Consider the following 24,750-nt stretch of genomic DNA (forward strand, 5'->3'; position numbering starts at 1 on the left):
TCATATTACAGGAGTCCCACAAGGAGAAGAGAGAAAAGGGGGCAAAAAATTTATTTGAAGAAACAATGGCTGAAAACTTCCCTTATCTGGGGGAAAGAAACAACATCTAAATCCAAGAGGTGTAGAGAATGCCCATCAAAATCAACTAAAGCAGGACAACACCAAGACATACTGTAATTAACTTGGCAAAATACAGTGATAAATAAAAATTTTAAAAGCAGCAAGACAAAAGAAGTCCTTAACTTACAAGGGAAAACTCATAAGGAAAGCCAGAGATTTTTCAACAGAATCCTGGCAAGCCAGAAGAAGTGGCATGATATATTCAAAGTGATGAATGGGGAAAATCTTCAGCCAGGAATATTTTATCCAGCAAGGCTATCATTCAGAAGAGAAGGAGATTTGTATGTCTTCCTTGGAGAAATGTCTGTTCATGAAATGCTCAACATCATTCAGCATCAGGGAAATACAAATCAAAACCACAATGAGATACCACCTCACACCAGTCAGAATGTCTAAAATGAACAACTCAGGAAACAACAGATGTTGGCAAGGATGCAGAGAAAGGGGAACCCTCTTACACTGTTGGTGGGAATGCAAACTGGTGCAGCCACTCTGGAAAACAGTATGGAAGTTCCTCAAAAAGTTAAAAGTAGAAATATCCTATGATCCAGCAATCACACTACTAGGTATTTACCCAAAGAATGCAAAAATACTAATTTGAAGGGAAACATGCACCTTGATGTTTGTAGCAGAATTATCTATAACAGCCAAATTATGGAAAGAGCCCAGATGTGTATTGACAGATGAATGGATAAAGAAGATGTGGTATATATATACAATGGAGTATTACTCAGCCATCACAAAGAATGAAATCTTGCCATTTGCAATGATGTGGATGGAACTAGAGTGTATTACACTAAGTGAAATAAGTCAGAGAAAGAAAAATACCATATGATTTCACTCATATGTGGAATTTAAGAAACAAAACAGATGAGGGGCGCCTGGGTGGCTCAGTCATTAAGCATCTGCTTTCAGCTCAGGTCATGATCCCAGAGACCTGGGATCGAGCCCCGTGTCAGGCTCCCTGCTCCACGGGAAGCCTCCTTCTCCCTCTCCCACTCCCTCTGCTTGTGTTCCCTCTCTCACTGTCTCTCTCTCTGTCAAATAAATAAATAAAATCTTAAAAAAAAACAGATGAACATAGGGGAAAGGAAGGAAAATAAAATAGATGAAAACAGAGAGGGAGGCAAACCATAAAAAACTCTTAACTATAGGAAACAAACTGAGGGTTGCTGGAGGGGAGGTGGCTGGGGATGGAGTAATTGGGTGATGGACATTAAGGAGGACACTTGAAGTAATGAGCACTGGGTGTTATATGCAACTGATAAATCACTAAATTTTACCTCTGAAACTAAAAATACAGTAATGTTAATTAAATTAGATTTAAATTATAAAAAATTTGAAAAATAAAATTAAATGCAAAAAATAAAAAAAGAAGGAGAGAGAGTTTCCCAGACAAACAAAAACTAAAGAAGTTTATGATCACTAAATCACCCCTGGAAGAAATATTAAAGGGGATGCCTTGAATGCAAAGGAGAAACCCAAAGTGACAGCATAAAGGCAGGAAACACAAAAGCAGTAAAAATGAATATTTCTGTAAAAAATCAGTCAAGGAACTGACACACACAAAAAGGATATAGAATATAATAGCATACACCTGAAATGTATGGAGGAGACGAGTAAAGAATGGGTTCAAACTTGAATGACCATCAACTTAATATAGACTATTTCCAGAAGAGGTTATATACAACATAATGGTAACCATATATCAAAAACCACTAATAAACATGCAAAGAATAAAGAGAAAAAATCCAAAAATATCACTAAATAAAAACAGCAAAACACAAAAAAGATAAAGACAAAAAAGGATCAGAGAACATCTCCAGAAACAACAAAAGAAGTAATAAAATGACAATAAGTACATATCTATCAATAATTACTTTGAATGTAAATGCCTTAAAGATTCCAATCTAAGCATATAGGGTGTCAGAATGGATAAAAAACACACCCATCTATATGCTGCCTACAAGAAATTCATTTTAGTTATAAAGACACCTAGAGATTGAAAGGGAGGGGATGGAGAAACACTTATCATACAAATGAATAGTAAAAGAAACCAGGGGTATCAATACTTCTATTGGACAAACTAAACTTGAAAGCAAAGATTGTAACAAGAGATGAAGAAGGGCAGTATATCATAATAAAGGGGATAATCCAACAAGAATATATAACAATTGTAAGTATTTAGGCACCCATCATGGGAGCATCCAAATGTATAAAACAATAACAAAAATAAAGGAACTAATTGATAATAATACAGTAACAGTAGGGGATTTTAACACCTCACTTACACCAGTGGAGAGATCATCTAAACAGAAAATGAACAAGGAAACAATGGATCTGAAGGACACTCTGGATCAAATGGACATAATAGATATACTCGAAACATTCTATCCTAAAACAGCAGAATACACATTACTTTCAAGTACACATGGAACATTCTCCAGGAAAGATCACATATTAGATCACAAATAAGGCCTCAACAAATACAAAAAGATTGAAGTCATACAATGCAACTTTTCTGACCATAATGCTATGAAACTAGAAGTCAACCACAAGAAAAAACCTGCAGGGGCACCTGGGTGGCTCAGTTGGTTGGGCGGCTGCCTTTGGCTCGGGTCATGATCCTGGGGTCCTGGGATCGAGCCCCATGTCCAGCTCCCTGCTCGGTGGAGAGCCTGCTTCTCCCTCTCCCTCTGCCTGCCACTCTGCCTACTTGTGCTCTCTCTCTATCTCTCTGTCAAATAAATAAATAAAATCTTTAAAAAATAAGGAAGAAAAAATCTGCAAAGACCACAACTACATGGAGGCTAAATAACATGTTACTAAACAATGAATGTGTAAACCAGGAAATCAAAGAATAAATTTTAAAAAAGATACATGGTAACAAATGAAAATGAAAACATGACAGTCCAAAAACTTTGGGATGCAGCAAAAGTGGTCCGAAGAGGGACCTAAGAGGTCCTAAGAGGGCTGTAACAACACAAGACTACCTCAAAAAGCAAGAAAATTTTCAAATAAACAACCTGACTTTGCACCTAAAAGAACTAGAAGAAGAATAAACAAAGCCTAAAGCCAGTAGGATATAATAAAGATTAGAGCAGAAATAAATGATATAGAAGCTAAAAAAAAAAACAAACAATAAAACAGATGAATGAAACCAGGCAGTGGTTCTTTGAAAAAATTAAAAAAAAATTATAAACCACTATCCAGACTTACCAAAAATAAAAGACAAAAGAACCAAATATTTAAAATCACAAAGGAGAGAAAAAATAAAAACCAACACCACAGAAATACAAATAAATATAGGAAAATATTATGAAAGATCATATACCAACAAATTGGACAACCTGGAAGAATTAGATAAATTCCTAGAAATATATAAATTACAAATACTGAAACAGAAAGAAATAGAAAACCTAAACAGACTGATTACCAACAAATAAATTGAATCCATAATCAAAAAACACCTAACAGGGGGCTCCTGGCTGACTCAGTTGGTAGAGCATGCAACTGTTGATCTCAGGGTTGTACATTAGAGTACCACATTGGGTGTAGAGATTACTTAAAAATAAAATCTTAAAAAGAAAACAACTCCCAACAAACAAAAGTCAAAGACCAGATGGCTTCACAGGTAAATTCTACTGAACATGTAAAGAAGAGTTAATATATACTCTTCTGAAACTATTCCAAAAACTAGGAATGGAAGGAAAACTTCCAAATTAATTCTAAGATGCCAGCATTACCCTGATACCAAACCAGATAAAGACACTACTAAAAAAGAGAACTACAGGCCAATATCCCTGATGACCACAGATGCAAAAATCCTCAATAAAATACTAGCAAACTAAATCCAATAATACATTAAAAAAATCATTCAACACAATCAACTGGAATTACTCCTGGGTTACAAGTGTGGTTCAATATTTACAAATCAATCAATATGATTCATCACATTAATAAAAGAAATGATAAGAGCCATATGATCATTTCACTAAATGAAGAAAAGGCATTTGACAAAGTACAGTATCCATTCATGATAAAGACCCTCAGCAAAGTAGGGTTAGAGGGAACATACCTCAATATAATAAAGGCCATATATGAAAAACCCACAGCTAATATCATCCTCATTGTGGAAAAACTGAGAATTTTTCCTCTACAGTTAGGAACAAGATAGGGATGTCCACTCTCACCACCGTTATTTAACATAGTACTAAAACTCCTAGCCTCAGCAATCAGACAACAAAGAGTAATAACAGACACCCAAATCAGTAATGAAGAAATAAAAGTTCCACTAGTTGCAGACTGCATGATAACTATATATAGAAAACCCAAGACTCCACCAAAAAAATGTCTAGAACTGATATATTTGGTAAACTCACAGGATTCAAAATCAAGGTACAGAAATCTGTTGCACAATGAAACAGCAGAAAGAGAAATTAAGGAATCAATCCCATTTCCAATTGCACCAAACCCCATAAGATACCTAGGAATAAATCTAACCAAAGAGGTAAAAGTCCATTACTCTGAACACTATAGAACACTGATGAAAGAAATTGAAGATGACACAAAGGAATGGAAAGACAATATATGCTCATGTGTTGCAAGAATAAATATTGTTAAAATATCACTACCCAAAACAATCTACACATTTTATGCAATCCCTATCAAAATATCACCAGTGTTTTTTACAGAGCTAAAACAACCAATCCTAAAATTTGTATGGAACCACCACAGACCCCAAACAGCCAAAGCAACCTTGAAAAAGAATAGCAAGGCTGGAGGCATCACAATGCCAGAATTCAAGTTATATTACAAAGCTGCAGTAATTCAAACAGTATGGTACTGGTACAAAATTAGGCACATTGTTCATTAGAACAAACTAGAAAACCCAGAAATGAAGCCATAACTGTTTGGGCAATTAACCTTTGACAAAGTAGGAAAGAATATACAGTGGCATAAAGAATGTCTTTTCCACAAATGGGAAAACTGGACAATAACATGAAAAAGAATGAAATTGGACCACTTACACCATACACAAAAATAAATTCAAAATAGATTAAAGACCTTAATGTGAGAGCTAAAACCATAAAAATTCTAGAATAGAGCAGAGCAAGTAACTTCTTCAATATTGGCTGTAGCAACTTCTTTCTAGATATATCTTTTCAGACAAGGAAAGCAAAAGGAAAAATAAACTTGTAGGACTTCATCAAAATAAAAAACTTCTGCACAGCAAAGAAAATAATCAACAAAACTAAAAGGCAACTTACTGAATGGGATAAGATATTGGCAAATGACAACTGATAAGTGGCTAGTTTCCAAAATATATAGAGAACTTATAAAACTCAACACCCAAAAACCAAATAATCCAATTAAAAATGAGTAGGAGAGTACTCACAAGATGGCGGAGGAGTGGGGGACTCCATTTCAACAGTCCCTTGAATTTAGCTAGATATCTACCAAGCCACTCTGAACACCCATGAAATAAGTCCGAGATACAAGATTATAGGTCTGGATCTCTACAGGGGCAGAAGATCATCAGTTTAGAGGTAGAAAAGACGAAGTTGGGATTGCTTGGACAGATGTCAGAGGATAAACAGAAGGGGGAGGGGACCGCCAGAAGCTAGCCTTTGCTAAGTAATACCCCAGTGCAAAAGCGGCCTGTGGCCTGGGGACCAGCGATAGCTTGGAGAGCTGTGGCCGAGGGACAGGAAGGGACTGATAACAGCGCTCAAACAGGACACAGGGGCTTAAGGGGCAAACGCTGGGACCGGGCAGTCACAGTGCTGCCAGCCACTGCCTGAGCCCAAACCCATGCCAGAGAGAACCCGGGGCTGACTGGAGTGCCACCGCCACCACAAGTGTCTGGGAGGACCCGACAAGGACCTGAGCCCGCGGAAACGGGGCTGGAAGCAGCCGCCGCCAGCGCCGCTACTGCCGCCATCGCTCGCTGCCCATGCTCAAGAGGACCTAGTTTGGAATTGTGCCCACAGACCCGGGGGCCAGCCACAGCTCCCGCTGTGGCCTGGGCCCGCCCAGTCCGGGCTCGCTTGCGATGTTGGTGGCACAGGGGGCAGAGACAAGTGGGGCTGAGGTCCACAGCTGAGGTGATCACTGGGGGTGCGCACTGCCTGTCAGAGGCTGTGGTTTTCAGCAGCACTTAGAGAGCAGGAGACTGTGTTCTGGAAGATTCAGAGAGGAGCAGACTGTGGCTTCTCTCCTCTGGGGAGAGGTTTGGGTGCAGACATTTTCCTTTGCTCTCACCCTTTGAAAAGTTGCAAAAAGCCGCCAAAGAACAAAAGCCCAAAAACCCGGTTTCCACAGAGCCCAGGCCCTTGATAGGGGGCAGGGCAACTCTGCCCAAGCAGGATTGACGGAAAAATGTGGCAGGCCCCTCCCCCAGAAGACAAGCTGGAAAAACAAGAGGACAACATCCCCAAGGTCCCCATAAAATTGTAAAACCCCAACACCAGGGGAAAATTAGTATATTAAGCTCCTGATGTTGCCTCACAGCCTGTGTATTTTTTAGATACAACTATTCTCTCTCTCTTTTTTTAATCCTTTTTTAGGCTTCTTCTGTTTTCTTTTTTTTCCTTATCATTTCAACCAGATGTTTAATACAACATATTCCATAGTAACTTTTTAACTTGAACTTTTCCACACATTACTTTTTTCTTTATATATATACATATAGATAGGTAGATGATAGATAGATAGATAGATAGATAGATAGATAGATAGATAGATAGATGATATAGATGTAGTCCTTTTTTCCCTACTCAATACTACCTGTATAATATATACCAGTTTTAATTTCCCTGTATCTCTGGGAAGTACGGTTCTCTAACAAAGAGAACAAAGTACACCCAGGAAGAGCTGAAACACTCTACTTGCCTGCATAGAGGAATTATAGCCACCTTCCCTGCACCCTGCTTTTACTTTCTCCTTTTTTTGTCAGCTTTTTTTGGGGGTTATGTTTGTTTGTTTGTTTGTTTTTTGTACTTTATAAATCTTATTATTGGGTTTCATTTTGGTTGGGGTTTTTTGGTGGTGGCTTCCGATTGCTCCAAATATTCCCAGGGTACACCTTGCCTGGATTGTGGTTAATATTTTCAACTGTAAATCACCTCAACCACAACTCAACAAAATGACTAGGAGGAGGAACTCCAACAAAAGACCCAGACTATGGCCTCTCCCTCAGAACTAATAGATATCTATATAAGCAAGATGTCAGAAATAGACTTCAAGTTAATAGTTATGAAGATGATAGTTAGAATGGAGAAATAGATTAATGGCAACATAGAGTTTCTAAGGGCAGAAATTAAGCTGAACTGGCAAAACTTAATCAATGAGATCCAATCTAATCTAGACACTCTTAACAGTGAGGGTAAACGAGGCAGAAGAACAAAATAGTGATCTAGAACACAAACTGATAGAAAAGAAGGAAAACAAGGAGGCCTAGGAAAAACAGTTTAAAATCCATGAAAACAGAATGAGAGAAGTAAATGACACCATGAAACGTTCCAATGTCAGAATTATTGGAATCCCTGAGGGGGTGGAGAGAGAGAGAGGACTAGAAGATAGATTTGAGCAAATCGTAGCTGAGAACTTCCTTAATCTGGGGAATGAAACAAACATTCGTGTCCTAGAGGCAGAGAGGACCCCTCCCAAGATCAAGGAAAACACCCAGCATGTAATAGTAAAACTCACAAACCTTAGAACCAAGAAAACCATCTTAAGGGCAGTTAGGGGGAAGAGATTCCTTACGTACAGAGGGAGGAACATCGGAATAACGTCAGACCTATCCATAGAGACCTGGCAAGCCAGAAAGGGCTGGCAAGACATATTCAGGGTACTAAATGAGAAGAACATGCAGCCAAGAATACTTTATCTGGGGGCTGTCATTTAGAATAGATGGAGAGGTACAGAGCTTCCAGGACTTGCAGAAGCTGAAATAATATGTGACCACTAAGCCAGCCCTGCAAGAAATATTAAGGGGGGTTCTATAAAAGGAGAAAGACCCCAAGAGTGATATAGAAAGGAAATTTACAATCTGTAGAAACAAGTACTTCACAGGCAACATGATGAGAATAAATTCATATCTTTCAATAATCACTTTCAACATGAATGGCCTAATGCTCCCATAAAATGACACAGGGTTGCAGACTGGATAAAAAGACAGGACCCATCCATATACTGTCTATAAGAGACACATTTTGAACCCAAAGATACATCCAGGATGAAAGTGAAGGGATGGAGATCCATCGTCCATACCAATGGATATCAAAAGAAAGCTGGGGTAGCAATTTTCATATCAGACAAATTAGATTTTAAGCCAAAGACTGTAGTTAGACACACAGAAGGACATTACATCATTCTTAAAGTGTCTATCCAACAAGAAGACCTAACAATTGTAAATATGCCCCCAACATGGGAGAAGCCAACTACATAAGCCAACTCTTAATGAAAATAAAGAGTCATGTTGATAATAATACGTTAAATGTCGGAGATCTCAATACTGCACTCTCAGCAATAGACAGATCATCTAAGCAAAAAATCAACAAAGAAACAAGAGCTTTGAATGACACACTGGACCAGATCGACCTCATAGATATATACAAAATATTCCACCCTAAAACAACAGAATACTCATTTTTCTCGAGCTCACATGGAACTTTCTCCAGAATAGACCACATGCTGGGTCACAATACAGGTCTCAAACGATACCAAAAGACTGAGTTTATTCCCTGCATTTTCTCAGACCATAATGCTTTAAAACTGGAACTCAATCAGAAGAAAAAATTTGGCAGAAATTCAAACACTTGGAAGCTGAATGCCACTCTGCTTAAGAATGTTTCTGTCAACCAAGAAATCAAAGAAGTTACACAATTCATGGAAACCAATGAGAAAGAAAACACATCGATCCAAAACCTATGGGATACTGCAAAGGCGGTCCTAAGGGGGAAATACATAGCCATCCAAGCCTCACTCAAAAAAAAAAAAAAATAGAAAAATTCTGAATTCACCAACTAACTCTATCTTAAAGAACTAGAGAAAAAGCAACAAGTGATGCCTAAGCCACGCATTAGAAGATAAGTAATTAATAATAGAGCATAGACCAATGAATTAAAAACCAGAAAAACAGTAGATCAGATCAAGGAAACCAGAAGCTGGTTCTTTGAAAGAATTAATAAGATCGATAAACCACTGGCCAGACTTATCCAAAAGAAAACAGAAAGGACCCAAATTAATAAAATTATGAATGAAAGGGGAGAGATCACAACTAACACCAAGGAAAGAGAAACAATTATTAGAAATTATTATCAACAACTATATGCCGATAAACTGAACAACCTAGAAGAAATGGATGCCTTCCAGGAAAGCTATAAACTACCAAGACTGAAACAGGAAGAAATTGAGAACCTGAATAGACCAATAACCAGTTACAAGATTGAATCAGTGAGCAAAACCTCCCAAAAAACAAGAGTCCAGGGCCTGATGGATTCCCTGGGGAATTCTACCAAACATTCAAAGAAGAAATAATGCCTATTCTCCTGAAGCTGTTTCAAAAAATAGAAACAGAAGGAAAGTTTCCAGACTCATTCTGTGATGCCAGCACTACCTTGATCCCCAAACCAGGCAAAGATCCCATCAAAAAGGAGAATCTCAGAATGATATCCCTGATGAATATGGATTCCAAAATCCTCAACAAAATCCTAGCTAATAGCATCCAACAGTACATTAAAAGGATCATCCACCACGACCAAGTGGGATTTTTCCCTGGGATGCAAGGTTAGTTCAACATTCACAAATCAATCAATGTGATAGAATACACTGATTATAGGAGAGAGAAGAATGATATGGGCCTCTCAATTGCAGAAAAAGCATTTGACAAAATACAGAATCCTTTCCTGATTAAAACTCTTCAGAGTATAGGGATAGAGGGAACATTCCTCAATTTCATAAAATCCATCTATAGAAAACCCACAGTGAAAATAATTCTCAATGGGAAAAAGCTGAGAGCCTTTCCCTTAAGATCAAGAACACGACAAGGATACCCACTCGTGCCACTATTCTTCAACATAGTAGTAGAAGTCCTAGCAACAGCAATCAGACAACAAAAAGAAATAAATATTCAAACTGACAAAGAGGAAGTCAAACTCTCTCTTTGCAGGTGACATACTTTATGTGGAAAACCCAAAAGACTCCTCCCCCAAACCACTAGGACTCATACAGCAATTCAGTAATGTGGCAGGATACAAAACCAATGCACAGAAATCAGTTGCTTTCTTATACACTGACAATGTAACTGTAGAAAGAGAAATTAGAGAATCGATTCCATTTACAATAGCACCAAAAACCATAAGATACCTTGGAAGAAAACTAACCAAAGAGGTAAAGGATCTATACCCCTATACTCTAGGAACTACAGAACACTCAGGAAAGAAATTGAAGAAAACACAAAAAGATGGAAAAACAATCTATTGTCATGGATCAGAAGTAGAAACATTGTTACAATGTCTATGCTGTCCAGAGCAATCTATACCTTCAACGCCATCCCGATCAAAATTCCAATGACATTTTTCAAAGTGCTGGAACAAACAATCTTAAAATTTGTATGGAATCAAAAAAGACCCCAAATTGCCAAGGAAATGTTGAAAAAGAAAAACAAAGCTGAGGGCACCACGTTGCCTGAATTCAAGCTATATTACAAAGCCGTGATCACCAAGACAGCATGGTACTGGCACAAAAACAGACATATAGACCAATGGAACAGAATAGAGAACCCAGATATGGACCTTCACCTCTATGGTCAAATAATCTTCAACAAAGCAGGAGAAAATATTCAATGGAAGAAAGACTGTCTCTTCAATAAATGGTGCTGGGAAAATTGGACAGTTATATACAGAAGAATGAAACTCGACCATTCTTTTACTCCATACACAAAGATAAACTCAAAATGGATGAAAGATCTCAATGTGAGACAGGAATCCATCAAAATCCTAGAGGAGAACATAGGCAGTAACCTCTTTGACATCGGCCAGAGCAACTTCTTTCAAGATACATCTCCAAAGGCAAGGGAAACAAAAGGGAAAATGAACTTTTGGGACTTAATCAAGATAAAAAGCTTCTGCACAACAAAGGAAACAGTCAACAAAACAAAGAGGCAACACACAGAATGGGAGAAGATTTTTGCAAATGACACTACAGATGAAGGGCTGATATCCAAGATCTATAGGGAACTTCTCAAACTCAACACCCAAAAAACAAGTAATCAAGTCAAAAAATGGGCAGAAGACATGAACAGACACTTTGCAAAAGAAGACATACAAATGGCTAACAGACACATGAAAACATGTTCATCATCATTAGCCATCAGGGAAATTCAAATCAAAACCACATTGAGATACCACCTTACAGCAATTAGAAGGGCAAAAATTGACATGGCAAGAAACAACAAATTTTGGAGAGGTTGTGGAGAAAGGGGAACCCTCTTACACTGGTGGTGGGAATGCAAGTTAGTACAGCCACTTTGGAAAACAGTGTGGAGGTGCCTCAAAAAACTAAAAACAGAGCTACCCTATGACCCAGGAATTGCACTACTGGGTATTTACCCCAAAGACACAGATGTAGTAAAAAGAAAGGTCATATGCACCCCAATTTTCATAGCAGAAATGTCCGCAATAGCCAAACTGGAAAGAGCCAAGATGCCCTTCAACAGATGAATGGATAAAGAAGATGTGGTCCATATATACAATGAAATATTACTCAGCCATCAGAACGGATGAATACCCAACTTTTACATCAACATGGATGGGACTGGAGGAGATTATGCTAAGTGAAATAAGTCATGCAGAGAAAGTAAATTATCATAGGGTTTCACTTATTTGTGAAACATAAGGAATAGTATGGAGGACATTAGGAGAAGGAAGGGAAAAATGAAGGGGGGGAATCGGAGGGGTAGACAAACATGAGAGGCTATGGACTCTGAGAAACAAACTGAGGGTTTTAGAGGGGAAGGGGGTCGGGGGATGGGTTAGCCGGGTGATGGGTATTAAGAAGGGCATGTATTCCATGGAGCCGTGATCACCAAGGGTGTTGGTCCATCACTGGTTGTTATTCAAAAATAATAAATCATGGAACACTCTGTCAAAATCTAATGATGTACTGTATGGTTACTAATGTAACATAATAAAATTAAATAAAAAAATAAAAATAAAAATGGGCAGAAGTCATGAATAGGCATTTTTCCAAAGAAGATATCTAGATAGCCAACAGACACATGAAGAGATCCTCATTATCATTTTTCAGGGAAATACAAGTCAAGTCTAAAATGAGATAGCACTTCACACCAGTCAGATTGGCTAAATTCAACAACAGAAGAAGCAGCAGCTGTTAGCAAGGATGTGAAGAATCTGGAATCCTCTTACACTGTTGGTGGGAATCCTAACTGGTGCAGTCAGTCTGGAAAACTGGAAAACAGTATGGAGGTTCCTCAAAAAGTTAATAGGGGGCACATGGGTGGCTCAGTTGGTTAAGCATCCAACTCTTGATTTTCGCCCTGGTCATGATCTCAGGGTTGTGAGATCCAGCCCCATGTTGGGCTCTGTGTTGGACATGGAGCCTGCTTAAGATTCTCTATCTATCTCTCCTTCTGTCCCTCCCTCCCTCTTTAAAACAAAACAAAATTTAAAAAGTTAAAAATCGATCTACCCTATGATCCTGCAATTGCTCTATTATGTATTTACCCAAAGAATACAAAAACACTAATTCAACGGGATACATGCACTCTGATGTTTATAGCAGTATTATCTACAATAGCCAGATTATGGAAGTAGCCCAAATGTGTATCACCTGATGAATGGATAAAGAAGATGTACACACACACACACACTCACACACACACACACACACACACACACAGAGAGAGAGAGAGAGAGAATATTACTCAGCCATAAAAAAGAGTGAAATCTTGTCATTTGCAAAGTCATGAATGGAGCTAGAGAGCATTATGGTACATGAAATAAGTCATCCAAAGAAAGACAAATAGTATATTATTTCACTCATGTGGAATTTAGAAACAAATTAGCAAAGGGACAAAAAGAGAGGCAAACCGTGAAACAGACTCTTAACTATGGAAAACAAAGTGATGGCTCCCAGAGGGGAGGTGTGTGGGGAGGCGGGTTAAAAAGGTGATGGGGTTTATGAGTGTACTTGTCATGATGAGCACGGGGTGATATATGGAAGTGCTGAATCACTATAATGTACACCTGAAACTAACATTACACGGCATGTTAACTAACTGGAATAATTTTTTTAAGATTTTATTTAAGATTTTATTTATTTATTTATTTATTTATTTATTTATTTATTTATTTATCAGAGAGAGAGCACAAGCAGGGAGAGCGGCAGGCAGAGGGAGAAGCAGGCTCCCCATGGAGCAAGGAGCCCAATGCGGGACTCTGTCCCAGGACCCTGGGATCATGACCGGAGCCAAAGGTAGCCAGTTAACAGACTGAGCCACCGAGGCATCCCAATTAACTGGAATTTAAATAAAAACTTAAAAAAGTAAACCTGGGGTGCCTGGGTTGCTGTTAGTGAAGCGTCTGCCTTTGGCTCAGGTCAAGATCCCATGGTTCTGGGATCAAGCCCCACATCAGACTCTCCGCTCAGTGGTTTGTCTGCTTCTCCCTCTGCCTCTGCCTGCTGCTCCCCCTGCTTGTGCTCTCTTTCTCAGTCTAATAAAATAAATAAAATCTTTAAAAAAGAAATCTGGCATGTATAGAATATACTATGTGCATTTACAATATCTTTTATATTTTGTGGTATCAACATTTCTAGTACAAGGCTCCACGTGTGGCCAGTGTTAAGGATGTCTGGTCAAACTAAAGACCTAAGATATGTACCCTGTTCTGAGATTTAAAATGAGTATTTCATAGAGACAAATTCAGGCTGTGACTTTGTCCTGGTTAATACTCTTATTTAAGTTCTCAAAGAGCAATTAAAAAGAAAGAAAAAGGAGCAAGCCAGGGGACTGAAGCCGAAGTGCTACACAACCTTTGTCCCTTCAACTTTGTGTTCTCACTTACCAGGTGCAGCAGCCAGTGGCCAACCAGTACTTGATTCTAGCACTCCATGGGCATGCACAGAGTAGGGGCGGCTGGCATTATTCTTGAACACCACAGTTAGGATATCACCAACCTCTCCTCTGAGAAGTGGACCTAATATATGCAAAAGAAGGGAAAGTCTCATTAGTGGAGTAGTGGAACAAGGATACTAAAGGCATTGAAGAAAAGGACATATATAGGAATGCCCTAGAATTAGGGGTTTCGGTCATTAAAATTAAAATCATGACTAGTTCCATTTTTTTTTAATTCAGAAGCCCATAAACTGATACTGGTACCTACAGGATGAGGATACTTCAACAAGAAGATTCTACCTCCAATTATCCCTATTTTCCCACACCAAATCCCTATCATATATCTATTATCTATCTATCTATCTGTCTGTCTATCTATCATCTATCTACCTATCATCTGTCTTTCTATCTCTCTATCATCTATCTATCTATCATCTATCTATCTATCTATCTAATCTAGTATCACAAGGATCTAGATAATTAAGACTCTGTGGAATCACTGTCAGTAAGGACTGAGAGTTTGGCACAGAGTAAAAAAAGAAAAAAAAACTGATGGGTCCCTGCAAGGGTCAATGGGTTTCTTCTGTGTGAGGACAAGAATGAGGAAACTCATTGGCCCCTACAAAAGTGAAGAAACTGCATCAACAATTAAACTGGGGTGCAAGGGTAATACTGATTCCCTGTACAGTGTTTTTCTTACTCTTTGATGTTCTTAAGTTCCCCTGCCTTTAGTATTTTTAAAAAATCTGTCACTGTCAGAGATCCCTAGAGAGATTTCTGGAAAAATATGGCTCATGTTGCAGCAAAATTCATAAGTCCCCCCACTTTGATTGCTTATTTTTATGGCCAATTTTTAAGTTATGACTATAATTCCATTATATCATAAGTAAAAACTAGTAGAAAGAAATGAAAAAGACTTCCTGATATGACATAACCTTCCTAAGAGCAGCATAAACCTCTAGACCTTAGGAAGAACTCACTTACCTAATATTCCCAAGTGTTCTTCTGGTCCAGTCCTTGGCCGAGGGATCTTGAATGTACCATCAGTGTATTCTCTGAATACAGCTTTCTTGTATCTGGAACCCAGGAGCCCATTCTGGTTGCTCAGGAAGATGTGACCATAACTAGAGGAATCCAAAGAGTGGTATCAGCACCTGGGCTTGACCCCATGACAAAGCTAAGTTAGACCCAACATCATATCACAGATAGAAGAGAAGACATGTTCCTTCTAATGTCAGATTTTCCACATTGGCTGTATAACTGCAATAAAGATGCCAGATTTAAATATCTATTTATGTTTCCTTGTTTATCATAATCCAGATTGTAATTTGCAAAACAATTACAATGACAAGAACACTGGAAGAAGAATCAGAAACTCTGGGCTTTAGCTCTATTCTTAGTGATGTCTCAGATGGAATTATTTTGACAAAAGGACAAGGTACAGGATGGAAGGAGAGCACTAACTGCTGCTGACGATGGGGAGCAAGGAATAGGAAGAGGTAAGGAGGAAATGGAATTTTACAGATTCCCCCTTATGGGATACTTTCCTGTTTACAAAGAACCGTATTATTTGTTTTATCATTTGACATTTCCAATAGGCTAATGAGATAGGTAGAAGGAGAATCAGTGGTCCAGAAGTGACAGGACTTATCTTCATCGATACTGTCAGCCAGAAAGGGAGCTAGCACTTGGATACAACTCTGCTGCTGCTTCTTTATTTCCTTCTAGTCAAGTTCTTTCAACTATGCCACCTCACTTTATTTATTTTTTATTTAAATTCAATCAGCCAACATATAGTACATCCTTAGTTTCAGATGTAGAGTTCAATAATTCATCATATACCACATCACTTTAATGATGAGCAAACTAAGTCCCAGGGAAGAAAATTCACTTTCTCTAAGTTTCAGAAGAAGTTAGCAAGAAGACTTCAACATTCAACAACCAACATAAAAGACGGGAATTGCTAAAGAGTTGTGAGAGTACCAAAAATAAATTGTAGTGGAAATTGCTAAACTGTACTTCAGTTTCCAGTCTCCTCCCCTTCCTTTGTAGTAATAGAATCACCTAGATTTTAGCTGAGTACATGACCACGTAACCATGGATTATAGATTATATTTTCCAGGCTTTATTTTTTAGTATGGTTGACATACAATGTTACATTAGCTTCATATGTACAACACAATGATTTGATAAATGTATACATTTGTGCTATGTTCACCACAAGTGTAGCTACCATCTGCCCCAATACCTCTTTATTACAAAATTATTGACTACATTCCTTATGCTGTGCCTTATTTCCATGACTTATTTATTGCATAACTGGAAGCTTGTATATCCCACTCCACTTCATTCATTCTGCCCCACCCTCCAACCTCTCCAAGTCCTAGACTTTCTTGCAGCTAGGTACGGCCACATTAATAAGTTTAGGGTGATGGGTTATGAAAGAAAGTGATGTATATAACTTTTAGGTCATTACCTTACAGATACTGCTGCTTGCCCTGGACTGCTTTCCCCTTTTGTGATTGCTGGGAATGACTACAACTAGCATAGGCATCTTAGTTTCAGAGATGAAAGAAAGTATTATGGATGATTAGTTTACCTACTGGCCCTGGGCAGCTCATATTTATACTATTATTTGAGCAAGAAATAAAATTCTAACTCACTCAAACTACTCTATGTTGGATTTTTTCTGCTATACAGCTTAGCCTGTACCTTAGTGACATTTTGTCAAGTGACGGGTAAGCTTGGGGTGTTCAGTCTTTTGAGTAAGACCTCTATAAAATCTAAATTTTGCTGTAGATGCTACTGGCAACCAGAGGAAAAGAGGCAAAGATTAAGAGCATCAAGTTATGGGTAAGGTCTTTTACTTCAGACCCACAGTATAGTAATATAGAAGAAGCACTGAGTTCCAGCTTATCTGCATCCTGGCACCTGTTCCAGATTTGCTGGTATCTTATTAGGTTACTTTAGACAAGTGTCTCCTTTTCTCAGTATTTCAGTATTTTCCTCATCTGCAAAATGGTCCAGAGTCTCTGAAAGTGTGATCTTTTATTTTCTGAAACCTTACCTGTCCTTCTCAGACTGGTTGTGCCATTCCAGTTCCCAGCTCCTGTCAGGGCAATAGTCCCACTCCACCTCTTCTGCCATGATGTAGTAGATTCTTGCAGCTTGGTATCGTTGGTGATCATCGGCTTGACGGCCAGGACACTGGGAGACATTATAGACTGCTTTCATCCCTGATTCTCTATGGCTGCCTGCCTGGCAGTAAATTTCAAATATCCCTAAGGAAGGAACAGAGAGCAAAACCTGAATCTGAATATCCCTGTGTAGCACCTGGGGGATTTCCTGCCTTTTTCTAGGCATACTGTAGAGAGTGGGTAGTTTCAGATAAGGTTCTATGCTTTGGATAAAAGATTATTGCAAGTTTATTGAGAGCAGTGAGCACAGAGGTTAACAGCTCTCGCTCCAAAGCTACATTGTTTAGGTTGAAAACTAAACTCTGCCATTAGAAAGGCCAACTCCTCCCTGTTAACCCAAGGCTTTCCCAGTTTTATCACTGGAAGTCTTTCCATATACCTGTGGAAACTGCTCAGTTCTGAGCAAACTGGGATAGTTGGTCACCCTACCTGACAACTTGTTAGCTATATGACCTTGAAGTAATTTTTAAGCCTCTGTATGTTTTAGTTCCCTCATGGTACAATGGGTATCATTTTATTTATTTCACTGGGTTGTTTTAGAATTAAACACAATAATATGTACACATTGCTTAGCATATTGCATAGAAAATTTTAATAAATTTATAAATAAGTAAATGGATCTGTAATAATTATTATTCCAAAAAAATGCATTGACCAGTTTTCTCTCTTTCTTACCAAGTACCAAAGAAATAAAGGTGTGGTTAAATAGATTAAAAAAAGAAAACTTCTTGACTATCGGGATGCTTATATCAGAGGGCTTTGGAGTGGCTTTCCTTCAGTTTTTACAATAAAATGTTTGGATATCAGTCTTAAATATCAGGGTTGTGGAGCTGCCTAGAACTGCCTAGAGCCTCGGGTTTCTATGTCAAGGACATTAAGGCTCATAGAATGTTGATCAGGAGAAGTTGACTTTCTTAGAACATTTATTTTCATCATTCCTTCACTTGCTGCCCACTGCCTATCCCATCACTACAAACTTTTTTCTTGGCTTGTAAAGGCCTCTATGAACTAGCTCCAAACTATGACTCAGTCCCAAATTCAACCAGTGATCCAACTAAATTTGTCCCAGACATCCCTTATCACATATCTCATTTATATATTGGAATTTTCACTCATGTTGTTTCTCCCTTCCTGGAATGTACCTGTCCAACCCTCCCACAAATATCTACAAGGGCTCACTCATTCTCCAAGATCAAATTCACGTTTCATCTCTTCCAGAAACCTCTCCATGACTATTCTGGCTCACATTGACCTCTACATTCTTGGCCTCCCCACTCTTGACACACTTTACACCTAAACCACATGATTAAAGACTAAGTACTCCTCTCTTTACAAAACAGTCTTTTCCACTAGCTTATAGACTTCTTGAAAGAATCTACTCTTTTATTTCCACAACTACTTCCCAACTCTTCTATTTCTCCTACCTTTCCACATCTATTCCATCAATAAATCCTATTGGCTTTTCCTTCCAAATTATCCTCCCATTTTCACTCTCCCTCCCCTAGTCAAAACCATCGTTGCCTCTCACATGGAAAACTTTAACAGTCTCCCAACTGTCTTCTCTGCTTCTTCCCCTTCCCTTTTCAACCATTTCCCACACAGGATTCAAGGCCCTCTTTAACAAATATGATCCAGAGCACATTGCTCCTTTGCTTCGAATGCTTCATTCATACTCAGAATGCAAACCAAGCTCCTAACTATGGTCTATAAGACCCCACATATGAATCCTGCCAACCTCATTTTATGTCGATCTTTTTCTTAGCTTACTACAGTCCAACACTACTGATCTTTCACTCTGACCCTTGAAAAGCCATGCTTGTTCCCACCTTTGGACATTTGTGCTTGTTGGTCCCTCTGTTTGAAATGTTCTGCTCAGAAATCTTTATATCACTCCCTCCTCCTCATTATTTAGGTCTCAGTGTAAATATCACATTCTTGGAGAGGTCTTCCCTGAACATCCTCTAAAATGCCCCTATCATTTTATCACAACACTACATTTTATTTCCTTTGTGATCTATATCACAATCTAAAATTATCTTATTGTTTTATGTATGTGTTTTGGTGTTCTTATTGCGGATCTTCCCAGAGAGTAAGAATCATTCTATTTTTTCACCTTTCTTCCCCAGTTTTAGCACATTGAAGGTATGCAATAAATATGTTTTGAGTGAATGAATGTGTGTGCAAATGAGTGATTGTAAAAGCTGCCCAAAACTCATAGCTCAGGAATTGATGTGGAGAAGAAAATCTGATGATCACTGAAGGGGATGAGAACAAAAAAGAAGGCATTCTGGGAAGTCATGTGCCTTTGGACTAGTTAGTACATCATCTAAATTTTCTCATATGGATAATATTATCCAAGCCACTCTTTCAATACTCTTCTGTTTTTGAAATCTGAGTTTCCTCTTAACTCTTTGACAAATTCTTTTCTGTTTCCTTATTTTGGCTTCTCTTCTCCCTTGTACCTCTTAAATGTTGATTTCTGCTTTAAGTTTTCTTTCCTATCACTCCACAACTTATGGACTTGAACTATGAGAACACTCAAACTCACTAGCCTAGACTTCTCCAACCTTTACATTTCTACCTGTAACTACCTACTGTAAAATCCACACCACCTGGATTTCACCAGGAACTTAAAACTTGACATGCCCTAAAATGAACACTTTCTACCCAAACCTTACTATCTTGCCCTTGTTTCTGTACTTGCTCATTTAGTTAATGGTTGTCACCATATATATAGTGCACAAGCCAGAAACTTCAGGCATCTTTTCTTCTTGCTCAGCCCCTCAGCAAAGTTCCATAATTTCTTTCTCAAATATCCCTTAACTCTACCCCTTCTGCTCATCCTTATTGCTTCCACCCATTGGCAGGCTCTTATCACCTCTTGCAATAGCCTCCTACTTTGTCTCCTCTTACACCTTATTTCTCATTATTCCTTCACAGGGCTGCTATTAGCATTTTGCGTGGGATTATTCTTCACTGTTTAAGACTGCCCTACATATTGATGAAAGTTTTATCATTTCTGACTCCCACTATCTAAATAATAGTATCATCCCCTCCATATCCCCAGTCATTGTGACAACTAAAATTACCTCCACACATTTCAAATACCTTTTAGCATACCACCTTGAGTTGAGGGTCACTGAATAAAAACAGTTTGTGTAAGTTCTTCAGGCAGATGCTGCTTCCAAGTCACTGCCCATAAGCTTCCTACTACCTATTTTAATGCCCTCTTCTTTAGGCAGATGCTGCTTCCAAGTCACTGCCCATAAGTTTCCTACTGCTTATAACAACACCCTCTTCACCAACCATCCCCTTTCTGTGCATGGTGACAGTTCACTCTTCCTCAAATGATCAGTTTGAATGCCTGTTTCTATAGGAAAGCTTTACTACACAAGTCAGGCAGAATTTGTTATAGTTTCTTATGTGTTACTATAGCTCTTGGCAAGATGATACCATCATCTCCCTTTCACACTAACTGTGAGCTGCCTAATTCATCCTCACATCCCTAGTATCTAGACCAGTAAGTGGAAGACAACAGATATTTACTATGTTTTGTGAAAATGTTATTGTAAAATAAAGGGAAAATAAAAAGAAGTAAGGAATAAAAAAGAAGGAAAAACAGGAAGACAGAGGAGGGAAGAAAATATACAGATTGAAGGAAAAGGGAAAAAAAGAAAACAGGAGATAAGGAAAAAGAAAATAAATTTAAAAAGAGAGAAAGGGAGACAAAGAAAGAGAAATAAAGAAAGGAGGGAAATGGAGAGAAGGGAAGCCAAAAAAAGAGGGAAAAATCAAAGGAAGAAAAAAGGGATAAAGGAGAAAAGAGAGGGAGGGAAGGAAAAAGAGAAAGAGAAAAAAAGGGAGAGAAGAAAGAATGGAAGAAGAAAATGAAAAGAAGAAAAGACAAAAAGTAAGATGGAGAAAAAATAGATGAAAGTAAAGGAAGGAAACAATGAATGAGAAGAGGAATAAGAAATGAGAGATAAAAAGAGATAAGAAAAAGAAAAAGATGATGAAAGAGGAAGAGGAAAAATGAGAGAGGGCAGGGAAAAGGAGCAGTGGAAAGAAAAGAAGATTAAAAAGGGAGTGGGGAAGAGGGGAATAATGAATAAAGAAAGCTCCAATGGTGAAAGAAAGGAAAGACACCCTGAAGGACTAGGGCAATTATAAATAATAAATTCTTCTCTTTGCTGTTGAGAACTCTACCATGAATTTGGTGGAAAATAACACATTACAAGCCCTAGCTTTTTATCTGCCAATTTTCCTATCTATTAAAGTTCTAGTATCATTAGTTTTATTGGAAGAGCTGAGGTATGTAAGATAATATTTTTAAATACAATTGTTAATTTCTATTAAATGTAATATAAACTTATTAAAATGTAAAGCAAAGCAAAAAGAGGATAAAAAAATCACCAATAAACCCATAGGACTCAAACATTCTTAACACTTTGCTGCATTTTTTCTGGGCATTTGTTTTTCTAGTTTGCTAAACATAACTGTAAGCATCCAGTACACAAAATGTTGAATATTCATGGTGATGTTTTTAAGTCATCTGCAAAGCTGCTTAATTACATATGTGTATTCACCAAAGTAACTGTTACATGATAAAATGTCAGACATAGATGGAATCTAAAGAAACATTCTACTCAATTTTGGTTTTTCACAAAAGAAAGATAGGGAAATGAGGGGAAGGGAGAGAGAAAGAGGAGGAATGGGAGAGGGAGAGAGGGTGGGGGAGAAAGGCAGGGAGAAAAATGAAAGAAAGGAGGGAGGAAAGGGGAAAGTAGTAAAGGAAGGCGAGGGAGGGAGGGAGGGGAGTGGGATAGAGAAAGAAAAGAAGGAAGAAATGCAACCACAGACTGGGGGTTGGTTAGGCCAAAATTAAATAGCAAATTAATGAATGTGCTTGGACTAAAAGTTTTTATGCTCTGATTCCAGGGCTGAAACTGTCACAGCACACTGCACCCCATTCCCACCAGAAGTTGGTAGAAATTCTCACAGAATATCAGAGTTGAAACCACTTATAGGTATATCTCTTGGACCTCCCTCCCAGAGCAAGGACTGTATCTATAAAATTCCTACATAGCCATGGGACTACACAGGCAAGACCACCTTCTACCTATATGAGAATTGCCCTGATGCTGGGCAACATCCCTACTTCTTCCCCATTGTTCCAGAAAGGAGTTTTCTCAGCTCTTTACTTTCTGTCTGCAGCTAAGAGAAAAATCCAAATAACCAGAACACAGAGTGCACACTGAAGAGAAAGAAAACAAAAGTGTTTTGAAAACTTCCCATATACCCTCAACATTTCTTTTCTTTTCACCAGCCCCCCTCATCCATGCCCAACAGAGCCTCTCAGCCTACAGCCAGCTGTTAAGGCACTTACCAGCATTGTCAGGCTGCATGATGGCCATGACAAAGGTATGAGGAAAGAGCATGGCTGCACTCTTCCTCATGCCCTGAAGCTTCACAGTGTTGCCCTGGAACATGACCCCATGCACATCAGTCTCTGTGCCCAGGCCAAGCAGGTGCCAGGCCACTGTGTCTCCCTTGCACATATCCAGGCTGGGCAGGTTAGAGAACAGAAACCCATTAATGGCTGGAGAAAAAAAAAAAACATAGAACAAGAAGATGAGACCAGAATATTCAGGCACTGGCCAGCAGCATAGCATCAGCTCTGTACTAGGGTTTCCCACAACTTGAAATTTCTGAGTCATCATTAACTCTTCTGCCTTCTTCCCTAAGCCACTTTAGTTGTACTTACGAAGATCTGCGTCTTTGAGATGAGGGTCCAACTCGCCTTTCTGACCTCACCTCCTGTCCCTCCTCTACCACACTTCAAATTCTTGCAAAACTGAACTTTTTTCCACTACCAGAACTCCTTACACGTATGCATACACAAGGGTACCAGCCTCTACTATTTCCACTCTCTTGAAATTCTCCTCCCTTGGCTTCTATAGCACCACACATTCCTGGTTCTCTTATCTCCTTTCTGATTGTTCCTCCTTCATCTTGTTCTTGTTCTCCATCCTTCCATAAAGTACTGGGGTTCCCCCAAGTTTCCATATTTATCTTTCAATCTGTCTCTCTCTCTCTTTTTTCACTTCGCAGTTACTGCCTGTTCTAGCCCTCATCATTTTTGGCTTGAACTTCTGCAAAAGCCCTCTCCCTGGCACCCCTGCCTGCAGTCTATCCTCCCAACCCCGTCATAAACAGGTAGACACCATTGCTGTGAGTTCTATTTGTCTCTACGTCCCCAAGGCCTTAAACATGTTAGGTGTTTACAAAACACATATTGAGTTTTCACATGTTGTTTCCTCTGCCTGGAATAAATTTTCCCCTCTGGTCCCTCTACAGAAAACTATTACTCATACATCATGCCCCAGTTCAAATATCACCTCCCCTGTGAAGTTCAAATGTCACCTCCTCTCTCTTTCTCTCTCTCTCATTTCCATTAAACTCCCCCCCAAAAAAATTTCTTCCATATCACTTACTACAGAGCACACAGTCCAATGATTTACTTACAAATCTATCTCCCACACTAGATTGACCTAGCAGGAATCACATTTTTTTTCTGTATAAGTGTGATTGCCCAGTTGCCTTGCATGTTGCCTGGTACTACTCAGGTGCTCCATAAGTTCAAATTGAAATGAACTTTGTTCCCAGGATTGGTTTACTTTTTCCAGCTGATATAACTAACTGGTGATGAGAACCAAGAGATGGAGTCATAAGACAACACACTCATTCATGACTCCCTCCCATCTTCCATATTCCTCTTGAAAATACAGGGAGGCCTGCTTAAAGCTGATCCCTTTTCAATGTCCCCACATCCACTGGAACCACCTTTAATAAGTAACCCTACTTGGTAATTCCCCTAGAGGCTGATGATAACATTGCTAATCTCCTGATTCTGCTTCCTTTTCCTGTAATGTCTAATTGCAAACCTATTTAGCCTTTGAACCCCAGCTCAAGCACTCCTTTTTTCCAGGAATCCTTTAATTGGATTGTCCTTTATTAATATTCTCCTGTGAACTCCATGTCACTTGAAACCTCTTTTACATAATTTAGGATTTAATTATAGTTGATCTTGGATTGTTCTATAATTATTTCATGTGTGTTATTAGTATCATTTCATTGCAAATGCTGGGAGCTCTTTGCAAATTGGGACCATGTCTTCCCATTCACTCACTTACCCACCTACATACCTACTCATTAATTTGGTAGTTCACTTGTTCAATAAACATTTACTATGTATTAGAAAGCATAGATAATACAAAGATAAGCAACAAACAA

General features: G+C 38.7%; 1 protein-coding gene across 6 annotated transcripts in view; it reads right to left on the reverse strand.

Annotated features, from left to right (window-relative positions):
• The window catches only part of HEPH (hephaestin), a 70,684-nt gene that overhangs the window by 16,401 nt on the left and 29,533 nt on the right, over positions 1–24,750 (reverse strand). For 3 of the 6 annotated variants that reach the window (XM_088028998.1, XM_028126585.2, XM_028126587.2), the window contains 4 exons: positions 22,844–23,056; positions 17,328–17,541; positions 15,245–15,384; positions 14,211–14,342 (listed from right to left, as the gene is read on the reverse strand). In XM_088028998.1, coding sequence (XP_087885124.1) covers positions 14,211–14,342; positions 15,245–15,384; positions 17,328–17,541; positions 22,844–23,056 — 699 coding nt within the window. The remainder of the gene's footprint in view (positions 1–14,210; positions 14,343–15,244; positions 15,385–17,327; positions 17,542–22,843; positions 23,057–24,750) is intronic. The other 3 variants (XM_028126589.2, XM_028126588.2, XM_028126586.2) reach the window with 1 other exon arrangement.

Source organism: Eumetopias jubatus, unplaced genomic scaffold, assembly GCF_037043125.1.
Source record: "Eumetopias jubatus isolate StellerSeaLion01/CBP00866 unplaced genomic scaffold, mEumJub1_p1.0 scaffold_11, whole genome shotgun sequence".
NCBI lineage: Eukaryota > Metazoa > Chordata > Mammalia > Carnivora > Otariidae > Eumetopias > Eumetopias jubatus.